Below are 23781 nucleotides of genomic sequence, written 5' to 3'. Positions count from 1 at the left end.
TGGTCCGTTTATTCGAAGAGTTTCAAAAAAGGCACGCAGAAATCTGACAGGTCTTAAAAACGAAAGTACGGAAAGCATGAAACAAAAGAAACCACTTAAACCAGTATGTTCAAGTCCTGAGGTGAGAGGAAACTTTCCGCAAGCCCACCGCCGTCTCTTCCTCGAGAAAGCACATGATCACGGGGCGTGTTTGTAGAAAAGAGTGATTTTTCCTTTGCTTTCCTTTGATTTCACTGCTTAGCAAAGTTGAAGCATGTAACGTTAACTGTTGCATAGCTGATGAATAATGCACACACCGAGCTATGTTTGAAATCTCCTTTATTTATACTTCATATCGTCATTGCTGGATTGAATCATGTCAAGACATGAAATAACTTTTTTCCCCAGCAACAGCTTTAGTGTTGGTAATGTAGTGTGTCGTCATTGGCCGATGACATGATGGCTTTGATGACATGCACCTGGGAAGGGAGGACAAAGGGACTTTAAAGAAAGGAGGTGTGGGACAACCGAGAGAGCTGGGGTGGTGAACGGGTGAGAACGTTTTGGCTGTCTCTCGGGGACAATAGGTCCTCCGGAGATGAAGATAATTAGTTAGCTAGCTGCCTTGGAATGAGATAGTTGAGTTGTAGAGGGGGGGAATTAGTTTCACCGATTACCTCAGAATATTGCTCGGCTGACGCCCACGTGCTACCGATACTATGAATGCCATGACACAGACGACGGATGGATTTTATGAATGAACTTTAAGTTCCGCCCCTGGAGAGTAGAGTGACGTCTTCGGTGGGAAGACGGATTGCGGCTCGCACTGCTCACCCCCGATGGATGGGTCTTCTCGGCTCGCGAGAGGGAAGTGTTTTTAACTATTTCTATATGAATTGTTTGACTGTGTATGGCGTAACGGTAAGCGGGTTGGAGAGGGAGGCGGGGGAAATTGAGAACGGAGGAAACACGCCTTACGTGTGTTCACTGTGTGCTGTGCAGGCTGGGGTGCTGAGTATTAAACACTGTGTGACGTATTGAGCGTGAAAACTCACTGTGTGTAGGCATTGGAATTGGTGTGCCGTGCGGAGTTTCCCGTGTTCCTTTTCCCTGGCTCCATATCTTACCTGTACTCGTATGATGAGTTTTAGTCTCCCTGATTTGAAATAAAGTGGAAATTCTCTTTGAAAACTGGCTGGCTGTTCTTTGACCACCGTAGGGCTGTTTATGAGGTTTATTACACTGGTGGCAGCGGTTGGATCAGCGCTGATTGCGGATCTTATAAACTTCATTGAACATTTTTTTTAGCCTACGGTTGGTCAACATGTCAGAACCGCAAGAGGCGGCCAGCGGTAGTAATGCCGTGGCAGGTGGTTTAGTGGGGGAAAGAAATGTTGCGCCTCGTCCTATTTTTATGCCCGAAACATTTACGTGTACAGGGCGTGAGTGGTCTGATTGGGCAGAACAGTTCGAAATGGCTGCGGAGATTAACGGCTGGGATGATGTATTAAAACTCAAATTTATGTCTTTGCTATTGTCAGGTCGTGCGCGGGATATTTATTGTGGCTTGCCAGATGAGGCGCGGCAAAATTTCAGTCAACTGAAGGTAGCAATGGGTAGATGTTTAGAGCCCTGTGAAAGTACTGATTGGAATCGCGTGAGTTTTTCCTCGCGCAAGAGGCAGCCAAATGAAACCGTGCGCGAGTTTGGAAATGCTTTGAGGCGTTTAATTTCAAAAGCATATCCGTCTGTGGATAATGCTACGAGAGATTTACTGGCTCGAGATCATTTTGTGGCCCACATAGGGTGTGCTGATACGCGTATACATCTGCGTAGTGTGAAACCAGCCACGTTAGAGGGGGCTATTAATCTGGCGTCCGAACTTGAATTAATTCGGAGTTTGGAACGAAATAGTGCTCTTCCAAATGCAAAAGTTTGTGGTGTGATAAATGATAATGTCGGGCCAGTTAGAGATGTGCAAATGCAGTCTTTAATGGGCATGGTAGAAGGGCTTCGTCAAGAAGTAAAAACTTTGCAGAGTACTGTTAAAATATTACAAGATCAAGTAACAGGGAACTCGGTTGCTCCGCCTAGTCATCAGACTGATTATGCTACAAATAGACGAGAGGCACGGACTTTTAAAACTGATAGTGCACGAACAGACTCACAAAATAGAGATAAGGCTGAAGCTTGTTGGGAATGTGGGTGCACTCGTCATTTTAAGAAAGATTGCCCATATGTGTCGGGAAACGGGAGGGGGCGGGCCCGGTAGACCAGGAGCCCGCCCCTCTTTCTGTTGCGTCTATGCTTTGGGGAGTAGGTCAGTCCCAACCAGAAACAGGGGGAGTTTATGTGTTTGGTAAAGTCGGGGGGGTGGAGACCCGCTTATTGGTGGACACAGGGGCACAAGTATCAATCGTACCCAAAACATTTTGGCTGGAGGCAACCGGGGGAGGGAGTGATTTAGTAGAGTATAGGGGTAGATTGAAGGTTGCTAATGGAGACCAAATGGAAGTTATAGGCCGGTGGGAAACCACTTGTCAATTTGATTCTCTGACAGTAGTGGTTGATTTTGTAGTGGCAGATATTAGCCCTGGTGAAGTGTTACTGGGCAGTGATTTTTTAGTCAAATTCGGTGCAAAACTGGATTTGAAAGAATTATGCTGCTATTTGATGGGAAAAAAAATTTCTGTACAATTGCAAACTGACTTTTTAGCCCCTTCCATGCCAGTGGTAGTTTGTGGGGATACCAGGATACCACCACGTAGCGAAGTGATAATTTTGGGGTCGGTGGAGGGAGCGCCATCAGGAAAAATAGTAGGTATGCTGGAGCCTGGCTCTTCTTTGTCCCGCTACTGTGATGTATTAGTGGCACGTGTGGTGTGTGTAGTCACCGCGGGCGTTATGCCAGTTCGCGTTATTAATGTAACCAAGGAAGCTCATACTTTACGCAATGGAATGAAAATTGGGGTATTGGCTACAAATGTAGAGGTGGGGGAAGGTGCAGAGGAAGTAGATGAAGGGTGTGACGGTAAGATTGGGTGGTCGGCGGATGCTTTGATTTCCCACTTTGGGTTAGACTCTAGAGGGTTTAATGTAGAGCAAATGCAGGCCATTCGTCAAGTATTAGAGCGTTATAACCAACTTTTTAGTACAGGGGATACTGATTTGGGTAGGACGCATCTTATTCGTCATCAGATTGATACAGGAGTGGCTAAACCTATTAAAATGGCCCCTCGTCGGGTTCCGCTTCATTTACAACAGGAAGTGACTGATCACATAAAACAAATGTTAGATAATGGCATTATTCAGCCTTCATGTAGTCCTTGGGCAGCCCCAGTGGTACCAGTTAGGAAAAGAGATGGCACTCTGCGTTTCTGTATCGATTATAGGAAACTAAATGAGGTGACACAGAAAGATGCCTATCCGCTGCCAAGGATAGACGATGCGTTGGATAGCTTGGCAAACGCGTGTTGGTTTTCAACCCTCGACCTAGCCAGTGGTTACTGGCAGGTTGAGGTTGACTCGAAAGATAAATCCAAAACGGCTTTCACTACACGTCAAGGTCTTTTTGAATTTAATGTTCTTAGCTTTGGCCTGTGTAACTCTCCTTCCACTTTCCAAAGGTTGATGGATTTGGTTCTGGCAGATCTTCAGTGGACTACGTGCTTAGTATATCTTGATGATATAATTGTTTTTGGTAAAACATTTCAGGAACACCTGGGGCGCTTGGAACAAGTTTTTGGGAGCTTGAATAAGGCCAACTTGAAGGTGAAACCCTCCAAATGCAATTTGTTTGCAAAACAGGTATCCTATTTGGGTCACGTAATTTCAGCGGAGGGCGTTAAGGCTGATCCCTCTAAGGTGGAGGCGGTGAGGGGGTGGCCGGTCCCTAGAAATCAGACAGAGGTTCGTAGTTTTCTGGGACTGGCCTCTTACTACCGTCGCTTTATGAGGAGTTTTGCGGAGATTGCTAGGCCCTTACATCAATTGACAGAAAAGGGAAGGAAATTTCACTGGGGAGAAGATTGCCAAAGAGCGTTTTTTACACTCAAGTCATGTCTGATATCAGCCCCAGTTTTGGCTTACCCCGATCCCTTGAAACAATTTATTTTGGATACTGATGCTTCAGATGTTGGGATAGGTGCTGTACTATCCCAGGTAGAGGGGGGGATGGAACGCGTAGTGGCCTATGCTAGTCGAGCCCTGACAAAACAAGAACGCAAGTATGCCACCACAAAAAAGGAATTGTTGGGTATGGTGACGTTTATGAAACACTTTAAGCATTACCTTTTGGGGGCAGAGTTTGTGCTGCGTACAGATCACAATTCCTTGCGGTGGTTACATAATTTTCAAGGAATTGAAGGACAGCTGGCCCGTTGGCTAGAACAGCTAGCAAGTTTTCAGTATAGGATCGTTCATAGGCCAGGGAAACAACATGCTAATGCAGATGCTTTATCGAGATTGCCGGGCCTGAGTGTAACTTCGGGTAATGTGTCAGACCAGATTGGGGGTGTGGCGATTGAGGAAAGTTGCCCTGTGAGAGTAGTGCAAGTGGCTAAAACGAATGTAGGGCTACCACCTGGAGAAAGATTGGAAGATGATATGGTTAGGTTGCAGAGGGAGGATAAGGAGTTGGGGCAATTATTTCAGCTGCTAACTAAGCCATTAAAGGAGTGTGGGGAGGTAAGAAACTATCCTGAGCTGCAGAAATTTGGAAGGGTGTGGGATCAGCTTCAGATACAGGACCAGGTATTGGTGCGAGTCCCTCCACAAAATTCTGATGCCGCTAATAAAGTACAGGTGGTGCTTCCAAAGAGTTTGGTTCCAAAAGTGTTAGCCATGTTGCATAATGTGGTTACAGGTGGCCATCTGGGGGTGCAAAAACTTCAAGGAAAAGTTAAAGACCGGTTTTATTGGCCGGGGTGGTTTGCCGATGTGAGGAGGTGGTGTAGGGAGTGTTCTGAGTGTGGCTCACGGAAGCTTCCAGTTCAAACTCCACAGGCCCCGATGTGTCCTTCAGTCATTTCTCGCCCTTATGAACGTGTGGCTTTGGATATTTTGGGCCCACTTCCCGAAACCATTGAAAAAAATCGGTATGTTTTGGTGGTGGGAGACTATTTTTCTAAGTGGACGGAAGCTTTTGCTTTACCAAATCAGGAAGCACGATCAGTTGCTAAGGTGTTAGTTGAGGAGTGGGTTTGTCGCTATGGTGTCCCTCGCAGCCTTCATTCTGATCAAGGCAGAAATTTTGAGTCTACTCTTTTTCAGGAGCTTTGCAGATTATTGGAGATCAATAAGACACGTACGTCCCCCTATCATCCTCAGTCAGATGGGCTTATTGAGCGTTTTAACAGGACTTTGCTTTCGATGCTGTCAATGTTCGTGGATAAGAATCAACAGAATTGGGATTCGTTATTACCTTATGTTATGATGGCGTATCGTAGTAGCGTCCATGCCACTACGGGTTTTACCCCTCATAAAGTGGTGTTTGGGCGGGAAATGGTATTACCAGTGGATATAATGTTGAATGTGAACTTGGAAAAGGCTTTTGAGTCTCCAAGTGAATATGTGCAACATATGGCAGGGATCTTGTCCACTGTTGTTGGGGCAGTACAGCAACATCAGTTACAGGCTTCTTCCCAGCAGAAAAAGTATTTTGATTTTCGGGCTCAAGTACAGTATTATGCAGTGGGAGAACTAGTCTGGGTTCGAAATAAGGCTCGAAAAAAAGGGGTTTGCTTTAAATTGCAGAGATGTTATAAGGGCCCCTTTAAGATAATCGAGCGGTTGTCTGATGTTCTGTATCAGTTACAGTCAGTTGAGGGAGGGGCTTCTACGGTTGTTCATTACAATCGGTTAAAACCATATGTTTCTCAATCTGTTTCAGAGAGGCTGGAGGGGAATGATGAGTCGGCACAATTACCGCGGCAATCGGTTGACCCATCGACCTTTCAACAAGTGCCCCCTGTCATGGCCGATGGACCGCCATCTGCAGAGGGACAGTCTGGCCCGGTGGGAACAAGGGAAGGAAACCTTCAACGCGGCTCGCCAGTGCCTTTAGCGGGGTCAAGGTTGGAGTGTAGCCCGGGATCTACAGTTAAGCCCCTACATGATGAAGGAGGGTTTGCGCAGAAAATTACAACTTCTGCGGAGAGGGGTCGACCTCCACGACAGAGGAAGTTGCCGGTTTGGACTAAGGATTATCATCTTGACTCGAGGACGAGTCTTCTGGATTAGTGGGGGAGTAGTGTAGTGTGTCGTCATTGGCCGATGACATGATGGCTTTGATGACATGCACCTGGGAAGGGAGGACAAAGGGACTTTAAAGAAAGGAGGTGTGGGACAACCGAGAGAGCTGGGGTGGTGAACGGGTGAGAACGTTTTGGCTGTCTCTCGGGGACAATAGGTCCTCCGGAGATGAAGATAATTAGTTAGCTAGCTGCCTTGGAATGAGATAGTTGAGTTGTAGAGGGGGGGAATTAGTTTCACCGATTACCTCAGAATATTGCTCGGCTGACGCCCACGTGCTACCGATACTATGAATGCCATGACACAGACGACGGATGGATTTTATGAATGAACTTTAAGTTCCGCCCCTGGAGAGTAGAGTGACGTCTTCGGTGGGAAGACGGATTGCGGCTCGCACTGCTCACCCCCGATGGATGGGTCTTCTCGGCTCGCGAGAGGGAAGTGTTTTTAACTATTTCTATATGAATTGTTTGACTGTGTATGGCGTAACGGTAAGCGGGTTGGAGAGGGAGGCGGGGGAAATTGAGAACGGAGGAAACACGCCTTACGTGTGTTCACTGTGTGCTGTGCAGGCTGGGGTGCTGAGTATTAAACACTGTGTGACGTATTGAGCGTGAAAACTCACTGTGTGTAGGCATTGGAATTGGTGTGCCGTGCGGAGTTTCCCGTGTTCCTTTTCCCTGGCTCCATATCTTACCTGTACTCGTATGATGAGTTTTAGTCTCCCTGATTTGAAATAAAGTGGAAATTCTCTTTGAAAACTGGCTGGCTGTTCTTTGACCACCGTAGGGCTGTTTATGAGGTTTATTACAGTAATACCAGTTGTGCAAAACAAGAGCATATGACAAAATTACTTTAAAATGCACTGCATCCAAAGCATACAATCTCAGTAACTGTACATAAAAACACATCTTTTCATTTTCACTATAATGATTGTGAACAAAAAACTGGATTGTAAACACAAACTCTGGCCACAGCAGAACAGTTAAATATGAAAGATGATTTGTGACTACATAAAGAAATACTATAGGCAACATTTGTTTTTAGGTTATCAGCAAAGCATGAAAATGTGAAAAATATCAAGCTTAATTTTTTCTGGACTCATAATGTTTTAATATTTGTGCAGAGGATGCTCGTATATGGAAGTTTATTTCCGCCACTTTTTAATGAATTAAAAAGGTGATTGCAACTCACAACAAAAAATAGAATTGCGAGATGTAAAATTAGAATTCTAAGTAAATAAGTCTGTATTGTGACAAATTCGATATTACGAGATAAAAAATAAAAAAAATTACAAGAAATTTTTATTCCTTGGCAGAAAAAACAAACAGAATTGCGAGATTTAAACTCAGAATTTCAAGAAAGTCGGAATTGCTTGTTTACAATTATTATATATATTTTTTCCGTGGTGGAAACAAGCTCCCGCATGCTTGCACTCATTTGCATGCTGAAAATATTGTTTCATCAAGAGACATTCTTTCCCAAGAGAAAGACTAATTTCAATCCCATGTAAGATTCGTTCACACTGAAAGCGATTTGCAGCCGCACTTCATTTACTTTTATCGAGAGTTGGTGATTTCCAGCTCCTTGAGGAGAAATGTATTTTTTATGCAAATGATCAGCAAAGCAAAGCAGCCAATGGGCCTTCAGATGTTCCCAGTAGCATCGGATGAGGTTGAGCTTCACCTCATTCATATCTTGCAATTGCGAGATATAAACTTGCAATTGTAAGAAAAAAAAATGTGTGAGAATTTTTTGTAAAATTGTGAGATAAAGTCGCAATTACCTTTTTTGTTGTTTTATGACATTATGACAAAAAAAATTGCGAGATGTAAACAGAATTCTAAGAAGAAAAAAAGTCTGTATTGAGACAAATTCGTTATTACAAACGAGAATTTGTTTTCTAACTGTGAATAAAAAAAATGTTTATAAAAAAAGTGGGAATTTGTTGTTTATAACTTGCAATTTTGATAAGAAAAGTCTGTATTGTGAGACAAACTCTCAATCGCGAGAAAAAAATTCCATTGCAGAAAAAAAACCTGAATTGCGAGATATAAACGTGCAATTCTAAGAAAAAAAAATGTGTGAGAATTTTTTGTAAAATTGTGAGATAAAGTTGCAATTACCTTTTTTGTTGTTTTATGAAATTTTTATGACAAAAAAATTGCGAGATGTAAACAGAATTCTAAGAAGAAAAAAAGTCTGTATGGAGACAAAATCGTTATTACGAACGAAAATTTGTTTTCTAACTGTGAATAAAAAAAAATTTTATTACAAAAAAAAAGTGGAAATTTGTTGTTTATAACTTGCAATTTTGATAAGAAAAGTCTGTATTGTGAGACAAACTCTCAATCGCGAGAAAAAAATTCCATGGCAGAAAAAAAAACTGAATTGTGAGATATAAACTCAGAATTACAAGAAAGTTGGAATTGCTTGTAACTCGCAATTCTGACAATATAATATGCAATTCTCAGAATTCCAGAGTTTGAATTGTAATATATAAACTCGCAATACCTTTTTTTATTTTTTATGTCCTTGGCAAAATAAAAAAAACACAATTGCGAGATATAAACTCAGAATTCCAAGAAAGTCGGAATTGCTTGTTTATGTTGGTGATTTCCAGCCCCTTGGGGAGGGTTTAATTTTATGCAAATGAGCAGCGAAGCAAAGCAGCCAATGGGCCTTCAGATGTTCCCAGTGGCGTCGAGCAGCTGCTCTCGGATGGAGTTGAGCTCCACCAAACCCTCGTGCAGTTGTTTAGCCAGGCTTCGCACTTCAGCCGTCACCTCCTTCTTACAGCCTCTCTTCACCTCCTTCATGTCTTTAGTGAAGTACTTGTCCATCCCTGAATGCAGACTAGCTAGCTTGGCCAGAGTATTGTTAGTTATCTCTTCCGCTCGCTCGACCGGGTCAGTAACGAGGCTGATGGTTTGCAGCGCCCGTCGCACTTCCCAGTCGCCGGTGTAGTAGTTGTTGCGTCGCAGCAGCGGATTAGCGCGCAGTCGACCGAGACCTTCAACGATGAACTGTAAACAGCGCTGCATTTCCACCAGCTGCACCTCGTAGTCCTGAACGATTACCTCAATCTTCTTACGGTCCTGCGTGAGGATGGAGCAAACACAACATTAGACCGTTTTATCAAGTAAAAGTCTTTTAGTAAAATTGTACAAACGTCCTCCTTCAGCTTGTGCTTCACATTTCTTTCTGATGTGAAATCTGCCCTGATTTGATCAAGTAAAACATGCTAGCAATGTGCTAAATTATGCTAGCAGCATGCGAAACATGTTATAAAAGTACTAATTAATGCTAGAAACATGTTAAAATTGTTAAATTATGCTAGCAAAATGTTTAAACATGCTAGCAATGTAATAATTCAGGCTAGCATTGTATTAAATTATGCTAGCAAAATGTTTAAACAGGCTAGTAATGTGTTAAATAATGCTAGAAATATGCTAAAACACATCAGCAAAGTGCTAAATCATTATAGGAACATGTGAAATCATACTTGTAACGTGCTAATTCAAGCAGGTAACATGTCTGCAAATGTGTTAGTTTGTAATCATCTAACAGGTGCATATGATAATGAACGTGAACATACATGCATGTGGTTGATATTGTCTGAAATGGTGGCTGAAGCCGCCGTGATGCCGCCCGCCGTAGCGATGCCCAGTCCGATGGCCGAGATGATGATGGAAGCGCCCAACGTGACCGGAACCAGCGCCAGTCCCGCGATGGCCGCGGCTCCACCGACGGCTGTGGTCGTTCCCCCCGTGATGTTGGCGATTTTAGCACGATGGTGGAAGTTGCTGAGGTCGTCGGCGATGCCGTATAAGATCAGCACGTGCTGGTAGAGAAGCTCGGCTCGTTCCATGAAGAGCTTCAGGTACACGCGGAGACCACGATGGACCTTATCGGCCACCGCTTTAAACAATCTGACAGGAGAGAAAGAGGACAGTCTCAATATGTGTGACACTTAAAAGAACCAGGAAATCTGTGAACGCAAACACGTCCCGGGATTGGTCCCGGGATTGATACCGGGATGGGGACCTAGTAACATTGCCGAGATGAGTCCCGGAACGCGCTCTGTGTGAACAAATGTGATTGTGATGTGCTAGTTTATGATTTATGATCGAATCAGAAAAAAAGCACAAGCGTTGTTTCTCGAGAGAATATATGCAAACTTAAGACGCTGCTGAGACATTACGTCACATCGATGTCACGTGTCTTTACGGGATGTGTGTAAACGCACGCACAGATTCCGGAAAGTCACTGGCAGTGTGAATGAACCAAAATCAGTTGATCCCGGGACACATTATCCGTGTATTTTCCGGAATCTCTTTGTGAAAAGGGCTTTAAAAGAGACAAAAACAAAGACAAATGGCAGGACTTTAGGATTTTATCAATGACGAGTTGATTGATTGATTGATTGATTGATTGATTGATTGATTGATTGATTGATTGATTGATTGGATGGTGAAGAGTGTTGAGATTGAACACTGCAAAAAGTTGGTTTTCCAGCTAAATATCTAAATGTTCTTAAATCAAGAAGAATAAACTCCCCAGTGGGGTCAGAGAAATTAATTAATTTTCATTTGAATTAGATTTTTTTTATACCCCATTGGGAGATACACTATATTGCTAAAGGTTTTGGGACGTCTGTCTTTACACGCACATCAACTTTAATGACATTCCTGATCCGTATGGTTTCATATGGAGTTGGCCCACCCTTTGCCGCTATAACAGCTTCAACTCTTCTGGGAAGGTTTCCACTATGGCTGCGTTCCAGTCCAAAATAGTCATGCCCTTCACTCGCTAACTTCCCTCCGTCTCGTTCACTCGGATGTACGTCATTGCTTACGTTGCACGAGTGCCTCTACTGGCGGAAACTGTAATGGGCTGAACTGGAACGTCCTAAGCCCTTGATCACTTGGAATCAGCGATGGAGTTGATTTATTATTTAGATTTGTTTTCCCTTTATGCATTTGTTTAATGCAGCATCCAAATATATATATATGTGTGTTTTGGTTGTTCTAACTTAAAAATATATAATTAATATAACATAGAGTTGTTTGTTGTGGTGGTGATTAGACGCGATCTGTGGTGACGTCACAATCGTACTGCATTGTGGGACATATAGGTGCCTGAAGTGTATATATGAAGTAGACTCGCTCCCTTGGTCAAAATCGAGGGAACGAGGGTCTGTCCATATAAACTTCCCTCGTCCACTTCACGAAGAGGAACGCACATCAAAATGGTGGCAGGGATTCCCCCGAGGAGAAGTACTTAGGGAAGTTCGCAAGTCTATGGAGTGTCTATGTCCAACTAGGAGTGTGTTTATGGGAGTTTTTGACCATTTTCTTCTAGAAGCGCAGTAGTGAGATCACGCACTGATGTTAGACGAGAAAACCTGGCTCCCAGTCTCCGCTCTAATTCATCCCAAAGCTGTTCTATCGGGATGAGGTCAGGACTTTGTGCAGGCCAGGCAAGTTCCTCCACACCAAACTCCTCATTCATGTGTTTATGGTCCTGCTTTGTGCAGTGGTGCACAGTCATGTTGGAACAGGAACATCCCCAAACTGTTCCCACAAAGTTTGCAGCATGAGATTGTCCAAAATGTCTTGTTTTGCTGAAGTATTAAGAGTTCCTTTCACTGGAACTAACCCCAGAAAAACAACCCCACACCATAATCCCCCTCCACCAAACTTTACACTTGGCACAATGCAGCCAGGCAAGTACCACGAAGCTCTCTACACACTGTTCTTGAGCTAATCTGAAGACCACACGAAGCTTGGTCATTTTGAACTTTCTTTATGGACATCTTATGACATTGTGAATCTTACATGGTCTCTTCCTCTTTAGAGGTGATCCTCTCATTCGAAGGTAGTTCATCCCAAACTGAAAAACACAGAGATTGAATGTGAAATTATTTCGATCTGATGAGCGGCGGGGGAATTAGTGAATTAATCTCGACTCACACTCGACTGTATTCCACCACTCCATCAGACTGTCAGTGTCCTGCCAATCAAACACACGTTTATGACAAACAGGTTTTAAAATCACATCAAGAGAAAGTGACAGATACACAAATACTGCAATAAACAGCACAGCAGAATCTATAGACTTGAGTGGAATGAAGTTAACGTGACGAGGAATTTCTTAATGCACACATGAATTTAATGACCCCTTCACAAGAAATCATGCTAGTGCTATACTAAATCATGCTACCAGTATGCTAAACATGCTAACAAAAACATGTTAACATTGGGTTAAATCCTGCTAGCAAAATGTTTAAACATCATGCTAGTATTATGCTAAACCACATAACAAATGTGGCAAATCATGTAAGGACCATGTGAAACCATATTAATAATGTGATAATTTAAGCAAGAAACATGTCTGCAAAGTGTTAAATCCTGCTAAAACATGCTAACAATGTGCTAAATTATGTTATGAACATGTGAAATCATTCTAGCAATGTGCTTATTCATATTAAATCATGTTAGCAATATGTCAGCAATGTGATCATGCTAAAACATGTTAGCAAGTTGTTAGAACATGTTTACAATGTGTTAAAATATGCAAGCAACTTGTTCGAAATCACAACATCTCCGAAATCGCATCAAGAGAAAGCGACAGGTACTCAGATACAGCAGTATAAACAGCACAGCAGAATCTATAGACTTAAAGAGTAACTCTCGCCAAAATGCAACCTAGGGTTTTTTTGTGAATCTAACCGAGTCAAACTTTCATTTAAAAGCATAATTAGGATGTAATTAAGTTTAACCATATTTTGGTTTTCGGTCAAATGGCATTTTGAAGGGGAGTGCTCGGGGCACTACTATGATAGCATCAAAATCACTGTTTTTAAAACACTAATGCGGCTCGACACAACATGAAGCTGTGCTCGCAGTATCCCCACATACACATGAACTCCAGCATTGAGAACATTGTTTGTGTACTAAAAAGAAAGATTTTGAACAACTCACTGTAGCTGATGTTGTTTCCGGCCACCGGCATTTTATCAGTCAAAAATAGTCGATCTCCGAATGCAACGTAACAGGGAGGAGATTAAAGATGGAAAGCTCCGAAAGCTTAATTCCATATAAATTCACGGATAATTTGTTGTTTTGTCATTAGTGAAAATCAATATTGACCTGGTAGTTGAAAAAGGAGGAGCCTCATATAAGAAACAATAACATTACATTTCCTCGTAGCGAGTCAGTTCATTCGCATTCGGAGATCGACTATTTTTGACTGATAAAATGGGGTCGGCCGTAAACAACATCAGCTACAGTGAGTTGATCAAAATCTTTCTTTTTAGTTCACAAACAATGTTCTCAATGCTGGAGTTCATGTGTAGAGGCCCTGGGGATACTGCGAGCACAGCTTCATGTTGTGTCGAGCCGCACTAGTGTTTTAAAAATAGTGATTTTGATCCTATCATTGAATTCCCCCGAGCACTCCCCTTCAAACGGCCATTTGACCGAAAACTAAAATATGGCGTAAAAGAGTATAAAGTGGCGTTTCCATCCTAATTATGCTTTTAAACAAAAGTTTGACTCGGTTAGATTCACAAAAAGAGCCTAGGTTGCATTTTGGCGAGAGTTACGCTTTAATGAATGAAAAGAAGTAAACGTGACGAGGAAGGTCGTAATGCACACATTCATTTACTGACCCCTTCATCCTCCTCTTCCTCAAGCTTCTGCTCTTCCTCTTGATCTCTCAGTCGTTTCACGTCCATCTGAGCCGACATCCACTCAGCCTTACAGAGAGAGATGTGATGGAGAATGAGACGGAAATACCAGAGTCAGAGATCAGATATGATCAATATAATCACACAGAAATATTTATCGTCCGTATTATGGGATCCTGTGATTTCCGCGAAAACGGAATTCGGAATTGCGGAATCCAGTCATAAAAACAGAATTTAACGTTACCGGAACATGGAATTTTTCAAATATTGATGAATAAATAAAAAGCAGATCAAGAACTTAAAATAATGACAGAAAAACTATCATCATATCATAAACACACAGAAACTCAAAGGTCTTCATGGCAACCCGTCAAAATAAAAGTTTGGTTCAACTTAAAGAAATTGTGATGGAAATATATTAATTTTGTACAGTACAATTAAATAAAATAAATTATTAATTATTATTAAAACTTTATTTTTTTATGGAATAATTAAACATTTTCTTCCATGTTTTAATTTTGACAGTAAATGTGTTGTAGATAAAGGTGTTGAAATTAAACAAAAACAAGATTGTTTAATTTCATGTGAATAAAAGGTCAATTAAATGAATGTTTTATGCCTTCATTTGATTTCCAGAAAATTTTAAATACACAACACAGAATTTCTGAAGGAAAAAATTAATTTAAAAAAAATCTTTTTTTTAATACATTTTTTTTATAATTTTTTTTTTTTTTTATGAATTCAATTAATTAGACATGCTTTTTGATTATTAAAATGTAATTAAGCTTAAAACAGAAAATGCAGAATTTGGTAAAAAATTTAACGGAATTTGAGATAAAAAAATTAAATTGATTTCATAGGGCCTTTGAAATATAAGGTATAAGTTTCATGATTTCAATTAATTAGACATGCTTTTGGATTACTAATTTACTATTTAATTTACCATTCAATTTGAGTCAAAAAAAAAAAAAAAAAAAGTAATCCAGGAAAAAAACTAAATTTGGGAAAAACATAAAAGGGATTTCATAGGGCCCTACTACTATATTGTTGCTAAATACCTTAGCAGCGTCAGACAGGTAATAATTTCCAGACGTGGCACCAGGAGATTCCAGAACGTCTTCGGGAAAAGCATCCTGAAAAAAGCAGGATATACAGCAGATGAAGTGGCAGTGAAGGAGTGTATGACAGAAGATAGAGATGAGGCACTCTAACCTTTGACCCTCTGCGCTGTGTGTCAGTTTCTTCAAGGTGTGTGCACACTACAAGCGACAAAGCGACACGTTACCATTCATTTCAATGGGGAGCGGGCGTTTTCCGGCGACACGCGCGATCGCGGCCGTTGGCGACCTGATGGGGCGTGTCTGGCGACGCGACAAAGTTGAGATCTGTTTAACTTTATGCAAATGAAGAGCGACTTTCGGGAGCGACAACCAATAGGAGTGAAGTCAGTGGAGCGCGCGTGATCATCCGTCACTCTCTGACAGTGGCAAGTTGAACGAGAAGCTAATTTTAGCAGTCAGAAACTGTGCTGTAAGTTGTGATATATCTCCGTGTGCATACAGTGGTGTTCACAGTACTGACTCAGAGCCGGATTGGTTTCGTGGACCCATATAGACGGTATTTGCCCGTTTGTTGCAATTAAATAGCCGCGATGGCAAAAAGCACTCACAGTTTCTCGTTCATCTTTAATATTATGCATGTCATGTACTGATTCCATTTATATTTCGAATTTTCCTTCCAAAATGTTTGTTTGTAGTGGCAAGAAAACGGATTTGTTGTGTACAACACGGAGAAACATCCGTGAATGTCACTCACAAACATTACTAGGCAACCAGTAGCGGGAACGCCCACTAGCGACCGCACCGCCAGCCACTGGCGACCTGCAGCGATTAAGTCGCTTGTAGTGTGCACGCACCTTTAGGCTTCTGTGGTTTATTGTCCTGTGTGAGAGGGACCGTCAGTGCTAAACTCGTTTGTGTGAACAACATTAAAGCATGAGAGTGAAAGGATAACAGATACCGGTGTGTATTCCTCCCATCCGAAGTCCTCTTCCAGCTCCAGGTCTCTGGCCCGGAACAGATCTGCACCCTTCTGAGGGACCTCGTCTTCCTCCACGGCCTACAGGGGTCACAGGTCAGCGCTTTCAGGAAAATACCAGCATTTAAATAGTGCGAAGAGAAGAAAGTCAGAATGGCACCTTTGAGTCTCGGCGGGACAGCGGCGGCACTTTGAGAATAGGAGGCTTCCACATCTGCAGAAACATTGAACAAGACGGACAACCATCAGAACTTACTTATCACGCTCCAGCAACAGCATATGTGGCATATTTCTGATCAGGGGCGCAACTACCCAGTGTCAGAGGGGTATGCAGCAACAAATTAGGCGCCCCCCACCCCCCAAACAAACAAACAAACAAACAAACAAACAAAAAAGAAAAAAAAGTGTCCAATGTAATGAGTGAGGAACGAGTGAGAGTTAACATATAAAATAAGTACAAATTGCAATTTATTAATACAATTGAACTCTGTCCCTCTAGGGGGGTTCGGGGGCATTCCCCCCCCCGTAAGAAAATGTTGTGCTTTTTAATGTTAAATTCATCAATCTGGTGCACTTTGAGAGTTCAAAATTAAAAGCTCCAACCCATATTCAGTGTGCAAATTAAACAAAAAAAAATGCAAACCTCTTTTAGTTACAGTGTCTGTCTACATTACACTATAATAATAGTTATAATATTAATCCCATGATAGTTATAGCCATATATTGTAAAACAAATGCACTGAAAAATAAAGGAAATTTTCATAATTAGTTTTGTACTAATTTCTATACTTTACATTAAAGATGTGATTGGGTCAGCCCAGTGTCAATCAAGAAAAGAACCAATGGGCCGCTGATCTACGCGTTTCATGAAAAATGTCAGAAAAAAAAACTAACAATGACTTTTTTTTTGACCAATGGATTACACCGGCACTAACCCAGCATCGCCAATTAATACAAATAAATAAAAAACGAACGGGCCTCCGATGTAGCAGCTACGAGTTTTATGGGCTGTTAAGACAAAAAAAAAAAAAAAATTAGATGTATCGGCCCAAAAAGCACCGGGAATCTCCCGGTAGCCCTGATGGCCAGTAGGCTATGCGTGGACGTCACACTTTAAATCCTTCCTGTTGCTTTTCACAATCCACTTATTTATCTGCTGGCGCATCAATTGACATGCCATCTCCCTTTTCAGTCTTTCTTTTTCTATTTTTAGCCCCGACAGCTTTTTTACTTTATCCATCTTTATCGACGACAACTCTACTCGTACCTGCTCGCTCAGCGCTCACAGCGCCCCCGCCCGCTCGCGATATTACCCCCCCTCTTCTAATTCAAAACTCTATGATGGAATCTTATGAGGGCACCTCTAGCCAGTTAGTCCTCTAGTCTAGAGGGTTATATAACATTGAGGAGATGCAGAAATTATTTGGAAACGCACAACAGCAGCTCACATATAGAAGCCCCCCCCCCCCCAAAAAAATTTTTTTTTTAATAATTTTTTTTAACCATCACTTTGGCGCCCCCGCTGGCGCTGCGCCCCTATGCGCCGCATATAGCGCATACCCACTTTTTGCGCCACTGTGTTGTAGTAAAGGTGTTGAAATTAAACAAAAACAAGATTGTTTAATTTCATGTGAATAAAAGGTCAATTAAATGAATGTTTTATGCCTTCATTTGATTTCCAGAAAATTTTAAATACACAACACAGAATTTCTAAAGGAAAAAATTTATTAAAAATAATCTTTTTTTTTTAATACATTTTTTTATAAATTGTTTTTTTTTTATGAATTCAATTAATTAGACATGCTTTTTGATTACTAAAATGTAATTAAGCTTAAAACAGAAAACGCAGAATTTGGTAAAAAATTAAACGGAATTTGAGATTAAAAAAATTAAATTGATTTCATAGGGCCTTTGAAATATAAGGTATAAGTTTCATGATTTCAATTAATTAGACATACTTTTGGATTACTAATTTACTATTTAATTTACCATTCAATTTGAGTCCAAAAAAAAAAAAAAAAAGTAATCCAGGTAAAAAAAAAAAAAAAAAAAAAAAAACTACATTTGGGAAAAACATAAAAGGGATTTCATAGGGCCCTACTACTATATTGTTGCTAAATACCTTAGCAGCGTCAGACAGGTAATAATTTCCAGACGTGGCACCAGGAGATTCCAGAACGTCTTCGGGAAAAGCATCCTGAAAAAAGCAGGATATACAGCAGATGAAGTGGCAGTGAAGGAGTGTATGACAGTAGATAGAGATGAGGCACTCTAACCTTTGACCCTCTGCGCTGTGTGTCAGTTTCTTTAGGCTTCTGTGGTTTATTGTCCTGTGTGAGAGGGACCGTCAGTGCTAAACTGGTTTGCGTGAACAACATTAAAGCATGAGAGTGAAAGGATAACAGATACCGGTGTGTATTCCTCCCATCCGAAGTCCTCTTCCAGCTCCAGGTCTCTGGCCCGGAACAGATCCGCAGCCTTCTGAGGGACCTCGTCTTCCTCCACGGCCTACAGGGGTCACAGGTCAGCGCTTTCAGGAAAATACCAGCATTTAAATAGTGAGAAGAGAAGAAAGTCAGAATGGCACCTTTGAGTCTCGGCGGGACAGCGGCGGCACTTTGAGAATAGGAGGCTTCCACATCTGCAGAAACATTGAACAAGACGGACGACCATCAGAACTTACTTATTAAGCTCCAGCAACAGCATATGTGGCATATTTCTGATTACAACCGGACAGAGTTTTGACTTGTCACTCATTAAATAAAACATTCATATAAATACAAGTAAAAAATATAAATAAACAAAAAACATAAATAAATGTATGAATAAATATAAATAGTATGTACAAACAATATTTGTATTTATACATATAAATTTTTTAATTATAATATAAATATTAAAAATACTATAAATATGAAATATACATATAATATTATATAAATATATTTTTTAATTTAACAAGATGGACTACAATTTAACCAAATTAAGCTCCATCAACAGCATCAACTCCATTAACTAATTAAAAAATCAATAAATAAATGTAAATACGAGGGCTGTCAAAAGATTAATCGTGATTAATCGCATCCAAAATAAAAGTTTATGTTTACATAATATATGTGTGTGTACTGTGTATAATTATTATGTATAAATACACACACAATCATGTATATATTTAAGAAATATTTGCATTTATATAGTGTATATACATTTATATAATTTATATTATACATAAATATTTTATATATAAATATAACCAATTTTTCTTAAATATATACATGATTGTGTGTGTTTTTATATATATAAATAATTATACACAGTACACACACATATATTATGTAAACACAAACTTTTATTTTGGATGTGATGAATCACGATTAATCTTTTGACAGCCATCGTAAATACAAAATATAATTATGAACATAAATAAAAACATGAATGCATACAGTGCCCTCCACAATTATTGGCACCCCTGTTTAAGATGTGGTCGGGGACTTCTAAAAATTCTCCCTTTTTTCTAAACAACATAGAACCCAAATACAAAAAAAGAGAAAAATCCAACCTTTTATTTAAGTACATTTCTTTGGTGGTAAAAAAAAAATCTAAAATTTAGAAAAAAAAAACCTTGAAATCATGTGTCCCACAATTATTGGCACCCCTAACAATACCGCTGAAAAATGTAATTGATTTTTTTTTAAATATATTTTTCTGTAGTTGCTAAAGTTGGTCAGGGTATCTAGGAACTTTTAATTAGTAATTCATGACTTCCTGTTTCCCTGGGGTATAAATATGACATGACACAGAGGCCTAATTCTCTTACCCATTTGTCAACATGGCAAAGACAAAAGAACACACCATTCAAATAAGGCAGATGTGTGTCGACCTTCATAAGTCAGGCAATGGCTACAAGAAAATAGCCACTCGCCTTAACTTGCCCGTATCTACAGTCAGAGGAATCATTCAGAAGTTTAAAACAACTGGAACAGTGACACACAAGGCTGGAAGAGGTCCCAAGTTTATCTTGCCACAACGCACCGTGAGGAGGATGGTAAGAGAAGTAAAAAAAAGTCCTTAACTCACTGTCACAGAATTGCATCAAAGAGTGGCATCTTGGGGTCACAAAGTCTCCAAAACAACCATCAGACGCTCTCTACATGCCAACAAGCTGTTTGGGAGGCATGCAAGGAAAAAGCCTTTTCTCACTAACACTCACAAACGTAAACGTCTGGAGTTTGCTAAGCGGCACTGGGACTTCAACTGGGATTGTGTGCTTTGGTCAGATGAGACTAAGATTGAGCTTTTTGGCAACAAACACTCTAAGTGGGTCTGGCGTAAAACAAAGGATGAGTATGCTGAAAAGCACCTCATGTCTACAGTGAAGTATGGTGGAGGATCTGTGATGCTGTTGGCCTGTTTCTCTTCCAAAGGCCCTGGGAACCTTGTTAGGGTGCATGGCATTATGAACGCTTTGAACTACCAGGACATTTTAAATAAAAACCTGATGGCCTCTGCCAGAATGCTGAAGATGGGTCGTCAATTGGGTCTTTCAGCAGGATAATGATCCAAAACATGTGGCAAAATCTACACAAAAATGGTTCAGCAGTCACAAACTAAGGTCCTCCCATGGCCATCTCAGTTCTTAGACCTCAACCCAATCGAAAACCTGTGGGGCGAGCTAAAGAGGAGAGTGCATAAGAGAGGACCCAGGACACTGGATGATCTAGAAAGATTGTGCAAAGAAGAATGGTCAAAGATCCCTCTCTCTGTGTTCTCCAATCTTGTGAAATGTTATAGGAGGAGATTAAGTGCTGTCTTGTTGGCAAAAGGGGGTTGTACAAAGTATTAACATCAGAGGTGCCAATAAATGTGGGACACATGATTTCAAGTTTTTGTTTTTCTAAATTTTTGATTTTTTTTTTACCACCAAAGTAATGTACTTAAATAAAAGGTTGGATTTTTCTCTTTTTTTGTATTTGGGTTCTATGTTGTTAAAAAAAAAAGGATAATTTTTAGAAGTCCTCGACCACATCTTAAACAGGGGTGCCAATAATTGTGGAGGGCACTGTATATTAATGCACTGTAAAATAAGTTGTTGCCTTAAATTTGTAAGTACAATCAGCTTGGATTTTTAAGTAATTTAAACCTAAAATGTAAACTTAACATTAAACTGATTTAAAAATAAATGAGTTGAATCTTGTATAAAGTGCTTAATTTTGATGAGCTAAAAATACATTTAAAAACATTTGTTGTCATAACTTTTTTTTTTACAGTGTATAAATATTAATAAATATAATATAATATAAATATAATTTGTATTTATTAACTTGTATTTACTTGTGTTTTATATAGTAGTTTGAGACTAGAATAACCCTGGCAACTTTCATTGATATCAAAAAGTGTTTTGATGCACATTTACATGAATTATGTCTGTAATGCAGAAACAGAAGTTCATCCATACAGAAAAGTAGTTCCTCCTCAAACAACACTAATTTACTAAAAAAAAAAAATATATATATATATATATAATGTAAATGCTTTAACAAAACCAGTTTTCTGCAGTAGATGTGTTAAGCACACGTGAAACCACGTCTAAATCAACAAATGCAGATCAAAGAGCATTTCTTTGAAATAAGATCAAGTGGAAATGTGAGAAATATTTGAAAGATGGGGAAATAAGAGCAGCTTCACCTCATGGTGATCCGTCGGCCGGATCTCAGGTTCTTCAACGCTCTAGAAAACACAAACGAACAGTGTTAAAATACTAATTATTGCTTTTGTAGATCATTTAATATTCCAAAAATGGACAGAATTGATTTTTGAAATACACCAAAAATTATGCAAACTGAAGCCATGGATATCATGGTCAACTAAAACCATATGAAACATTTTATAAGTTGAAATAAAATAAACATTAACTAAAAAGGAAATAAAATAAAATACTAGTTGAAATAAAATGTTTTATATACTTTCTATGAGTTTGATTTTAAGTAATTAAAATAACAAATGAAATGAAATGAAAAAAAATTGTAGAGCTTTATAGTATTTGAAAAACTATATAAAACTATATGCATGTTTAATATATTATATATAAAAACTAATACAAATAACAAATGAAAGATATAAAAATAAAAACGAATTAAAAATATTAATAAAAACTTAATAATATATCCATGATATAGCATGCATACTTGAAATAAAATAAATGCTAACTGATTTTTTATTTTAAAACTATAATATTTCAACATTTTAAGGCAACATTTTGTTTAATTTACTAAATATATATAATAAGTTTATTAACATGAATTCAAAAACAAAACAGAAACAGACAAAACTAACAAAATTACTAAAACTAAAATGAAAATGGGAAGTATAAAAATAAAAAGTAATAAAATATTTGATTTTATTTAACTAGTTTCTCGTTCTAGTGCTAAAATAACTAAAACTGAAATAACAACGTTGATGATTTACCTTCGACTGTCTGCGGTATAAACGGGGGACTTTAAACTTCGTCGGTTTCTTCTGTACAAACAGATGCAAAATGAAAATGAAATTAAAATGCAATTGAAAGCTTCACAGAGATCATGTTTAAACGTACAGGTCGACAGTCGTGCGTTTCCTGATGTTTGTCACTGAAGTCTGAATTCGTGAAGTGATCGGATGCCTGGAAATATCAAACAAAACCAGTGATGCTTCTGAATCAGTTCTGGTTTAATAATGAGTTATGCCTCATATCAATGCCCTACCTTTGAATCCCATGAAGGACCCATAAACTCATTGGAATATGAACTCTGGAAAAAAACAGACTGTATAAGCAATAATAACCTCGCTAGAAGTGACCAGAAACAAAATATGGTTTAGTTTGAACCTTAAAATGGTTTGATGAATAACTGCGTCCAGCGCCGGTTCTCAGAGATGTGTCTTCAGTGTAAACGCTCGTTCCCTTCAGATCATCCATCCCGCCGTGACCCTAGAATCACAGCGATCTGTGTTAATAATCACACACACACACACACACACACACACACACACACACACATCTGATCTGTGTTAATAATCACACACACACACACACACACACACATCTGATCTGTGTTAATAATCACACACACACACACACACACACACACACACACACACACACACACACACACACATCTGATCTGTGTTAATAATCACACACACACACACACATCTGATCTGTGTTAATAATCACACACACACACACACACACACACACACACACACACACACACACACACACACACACACACACATCTGATCTGTGTTAATAATCACACACACACACACACACACACACACACACACACACACACACACACACACACACACACACACACACACACACACACACACACACACACATCTGATCTGTGTTAATAGCCCCACACACTCATCTGATCTGTGTTAATAATCCCACACACACACACACACACACACACACACACACACACACACACACACACACACACACACACACATCTGATCTGTGTTAATAATCACACACACACACACACACACACACACACACACACACACACACACACACACACACACACACACACACACACACACACACACACACACATCTGATCTGTGTTAATAGCCCCACACACTCATCTGATCTGTGTTAATAATAATCCCACACACACACACACACACACACACACACACACACAAACACACACACACACACACACACACATCTGATGTGTTAATAATCCCACACACACATCTGATCTGTGTTAATAATCTCTCCCACACACACATCTGATCTGTGTTAATAATCCCCCCCCCACACACAC

General features: G+C 39.8%; 2 protein-coding genes across 6 annotated transcripts in view; both read right to left on the bottom strand.

The window, feature by feature from the left end:
- apold1b (apolipoprotein L domain containing 1b) overlaps positions 1–175 on the bottom strand; it is a 25425-nt gene extending 25250 nt beyond the window's left edge. The window contains exon 1 of one of the 2 annotated variants that reach the window (XM_079602756.1): positions 1–175. This exon is cut by the window's left edge and continues 85 nt beyond it. The gene's annotated coding sequence lies outside the window, so the exon portion shown is untranslated. The other variant, XM_079602755.1, reaches the window with a different exon arrangement.
- Positions 176–7624: 7449 nt separating this feature from the next.
- The window catches only part of LOC306992904 (uncharacterized protein), a 50691-nt gene continuing 34534 nt past the window's right edge, over positions 7625–23781 (bottom strand). For 2 of the 4 annotated variants that reach the window (XM_079602178.1, XM_079602181.1), the window contains 19 exons: positions 22824–22925; positions 22702–22746; positions 22554–22619; positions 22427–22477; positions 21647–21688; positions 18549–18602; positions 18371–18469; positions 18238–18291; positions 18084–18158; positions 16122–16175; positions 15944–16042; positions 15840–15864; positions 15137–15165; positions 14983–15057; positions 13907–13993; positions 12207–12246; positions 12072–12126; positions 9830–10163; positions 7625–9329 (listed from right to left, as the gene is read on the bottom strand). In XM_079602178.1, the coding sequence (XP_079458304.1) occupies positions 8916–9329; positions 9830–10163; positions 12072–12126; positions 12207–12246; positions 13907–13993; positions 14983–15057; positions 15137–15165; positions 15840–15864; positions 15944–16042; positions 16122–16175; positions 18084–18158; positions 18238–18291; positions 18371–18469; positions 18549–18602; positions 21647–21688; positions 22427–22477; positions 22554–22619; positions 22702–22746; positions 22824–22925 (1800 nt within the window). In that variant the 3' untranslated portion in view covers positions 7625–8915. The remainder of the gene's footprint in view (positions 9330–9829; positions 10164–12071; positions 12127–12206; positions 12247–13906; positions 13994–14982; positions 15058–15136; positions 15166–15839; positions 15865–15943; positions 16043–16121; positions 16176–18083; positions 18159–18237; positions 18292–18370; positions 18470–18548; positions 18603–21646; positions 21689–22426; positions 22478–22553; positions 22620–22701; positions 22747–22823; positions 22926–23781) is intronic. The other 2 variants (XM_079602180.1, XM_079602179.1) reach the window with 2 other exon arrangements.

The sequence above is a fragment of the Phoxinus phoxinus genome, assembly GCF_949152265.1.
Source record: "Phoxinus phoxinus genome assembly, chromosome: 2".
Classification (NCBI taxonomy): domain Eukaryota; kingdom Metazoa; phylum Chordata; class Actinopteri; order Cypriniformes; family Leuciscidae; genus Phoxinus; species Phoxinus phoxinus.
The sequence above is the reverse complement of the archived record's forward strand: the minus strand, read 5'-3'. Positions and strand labels throughout refer to the sequence as shown.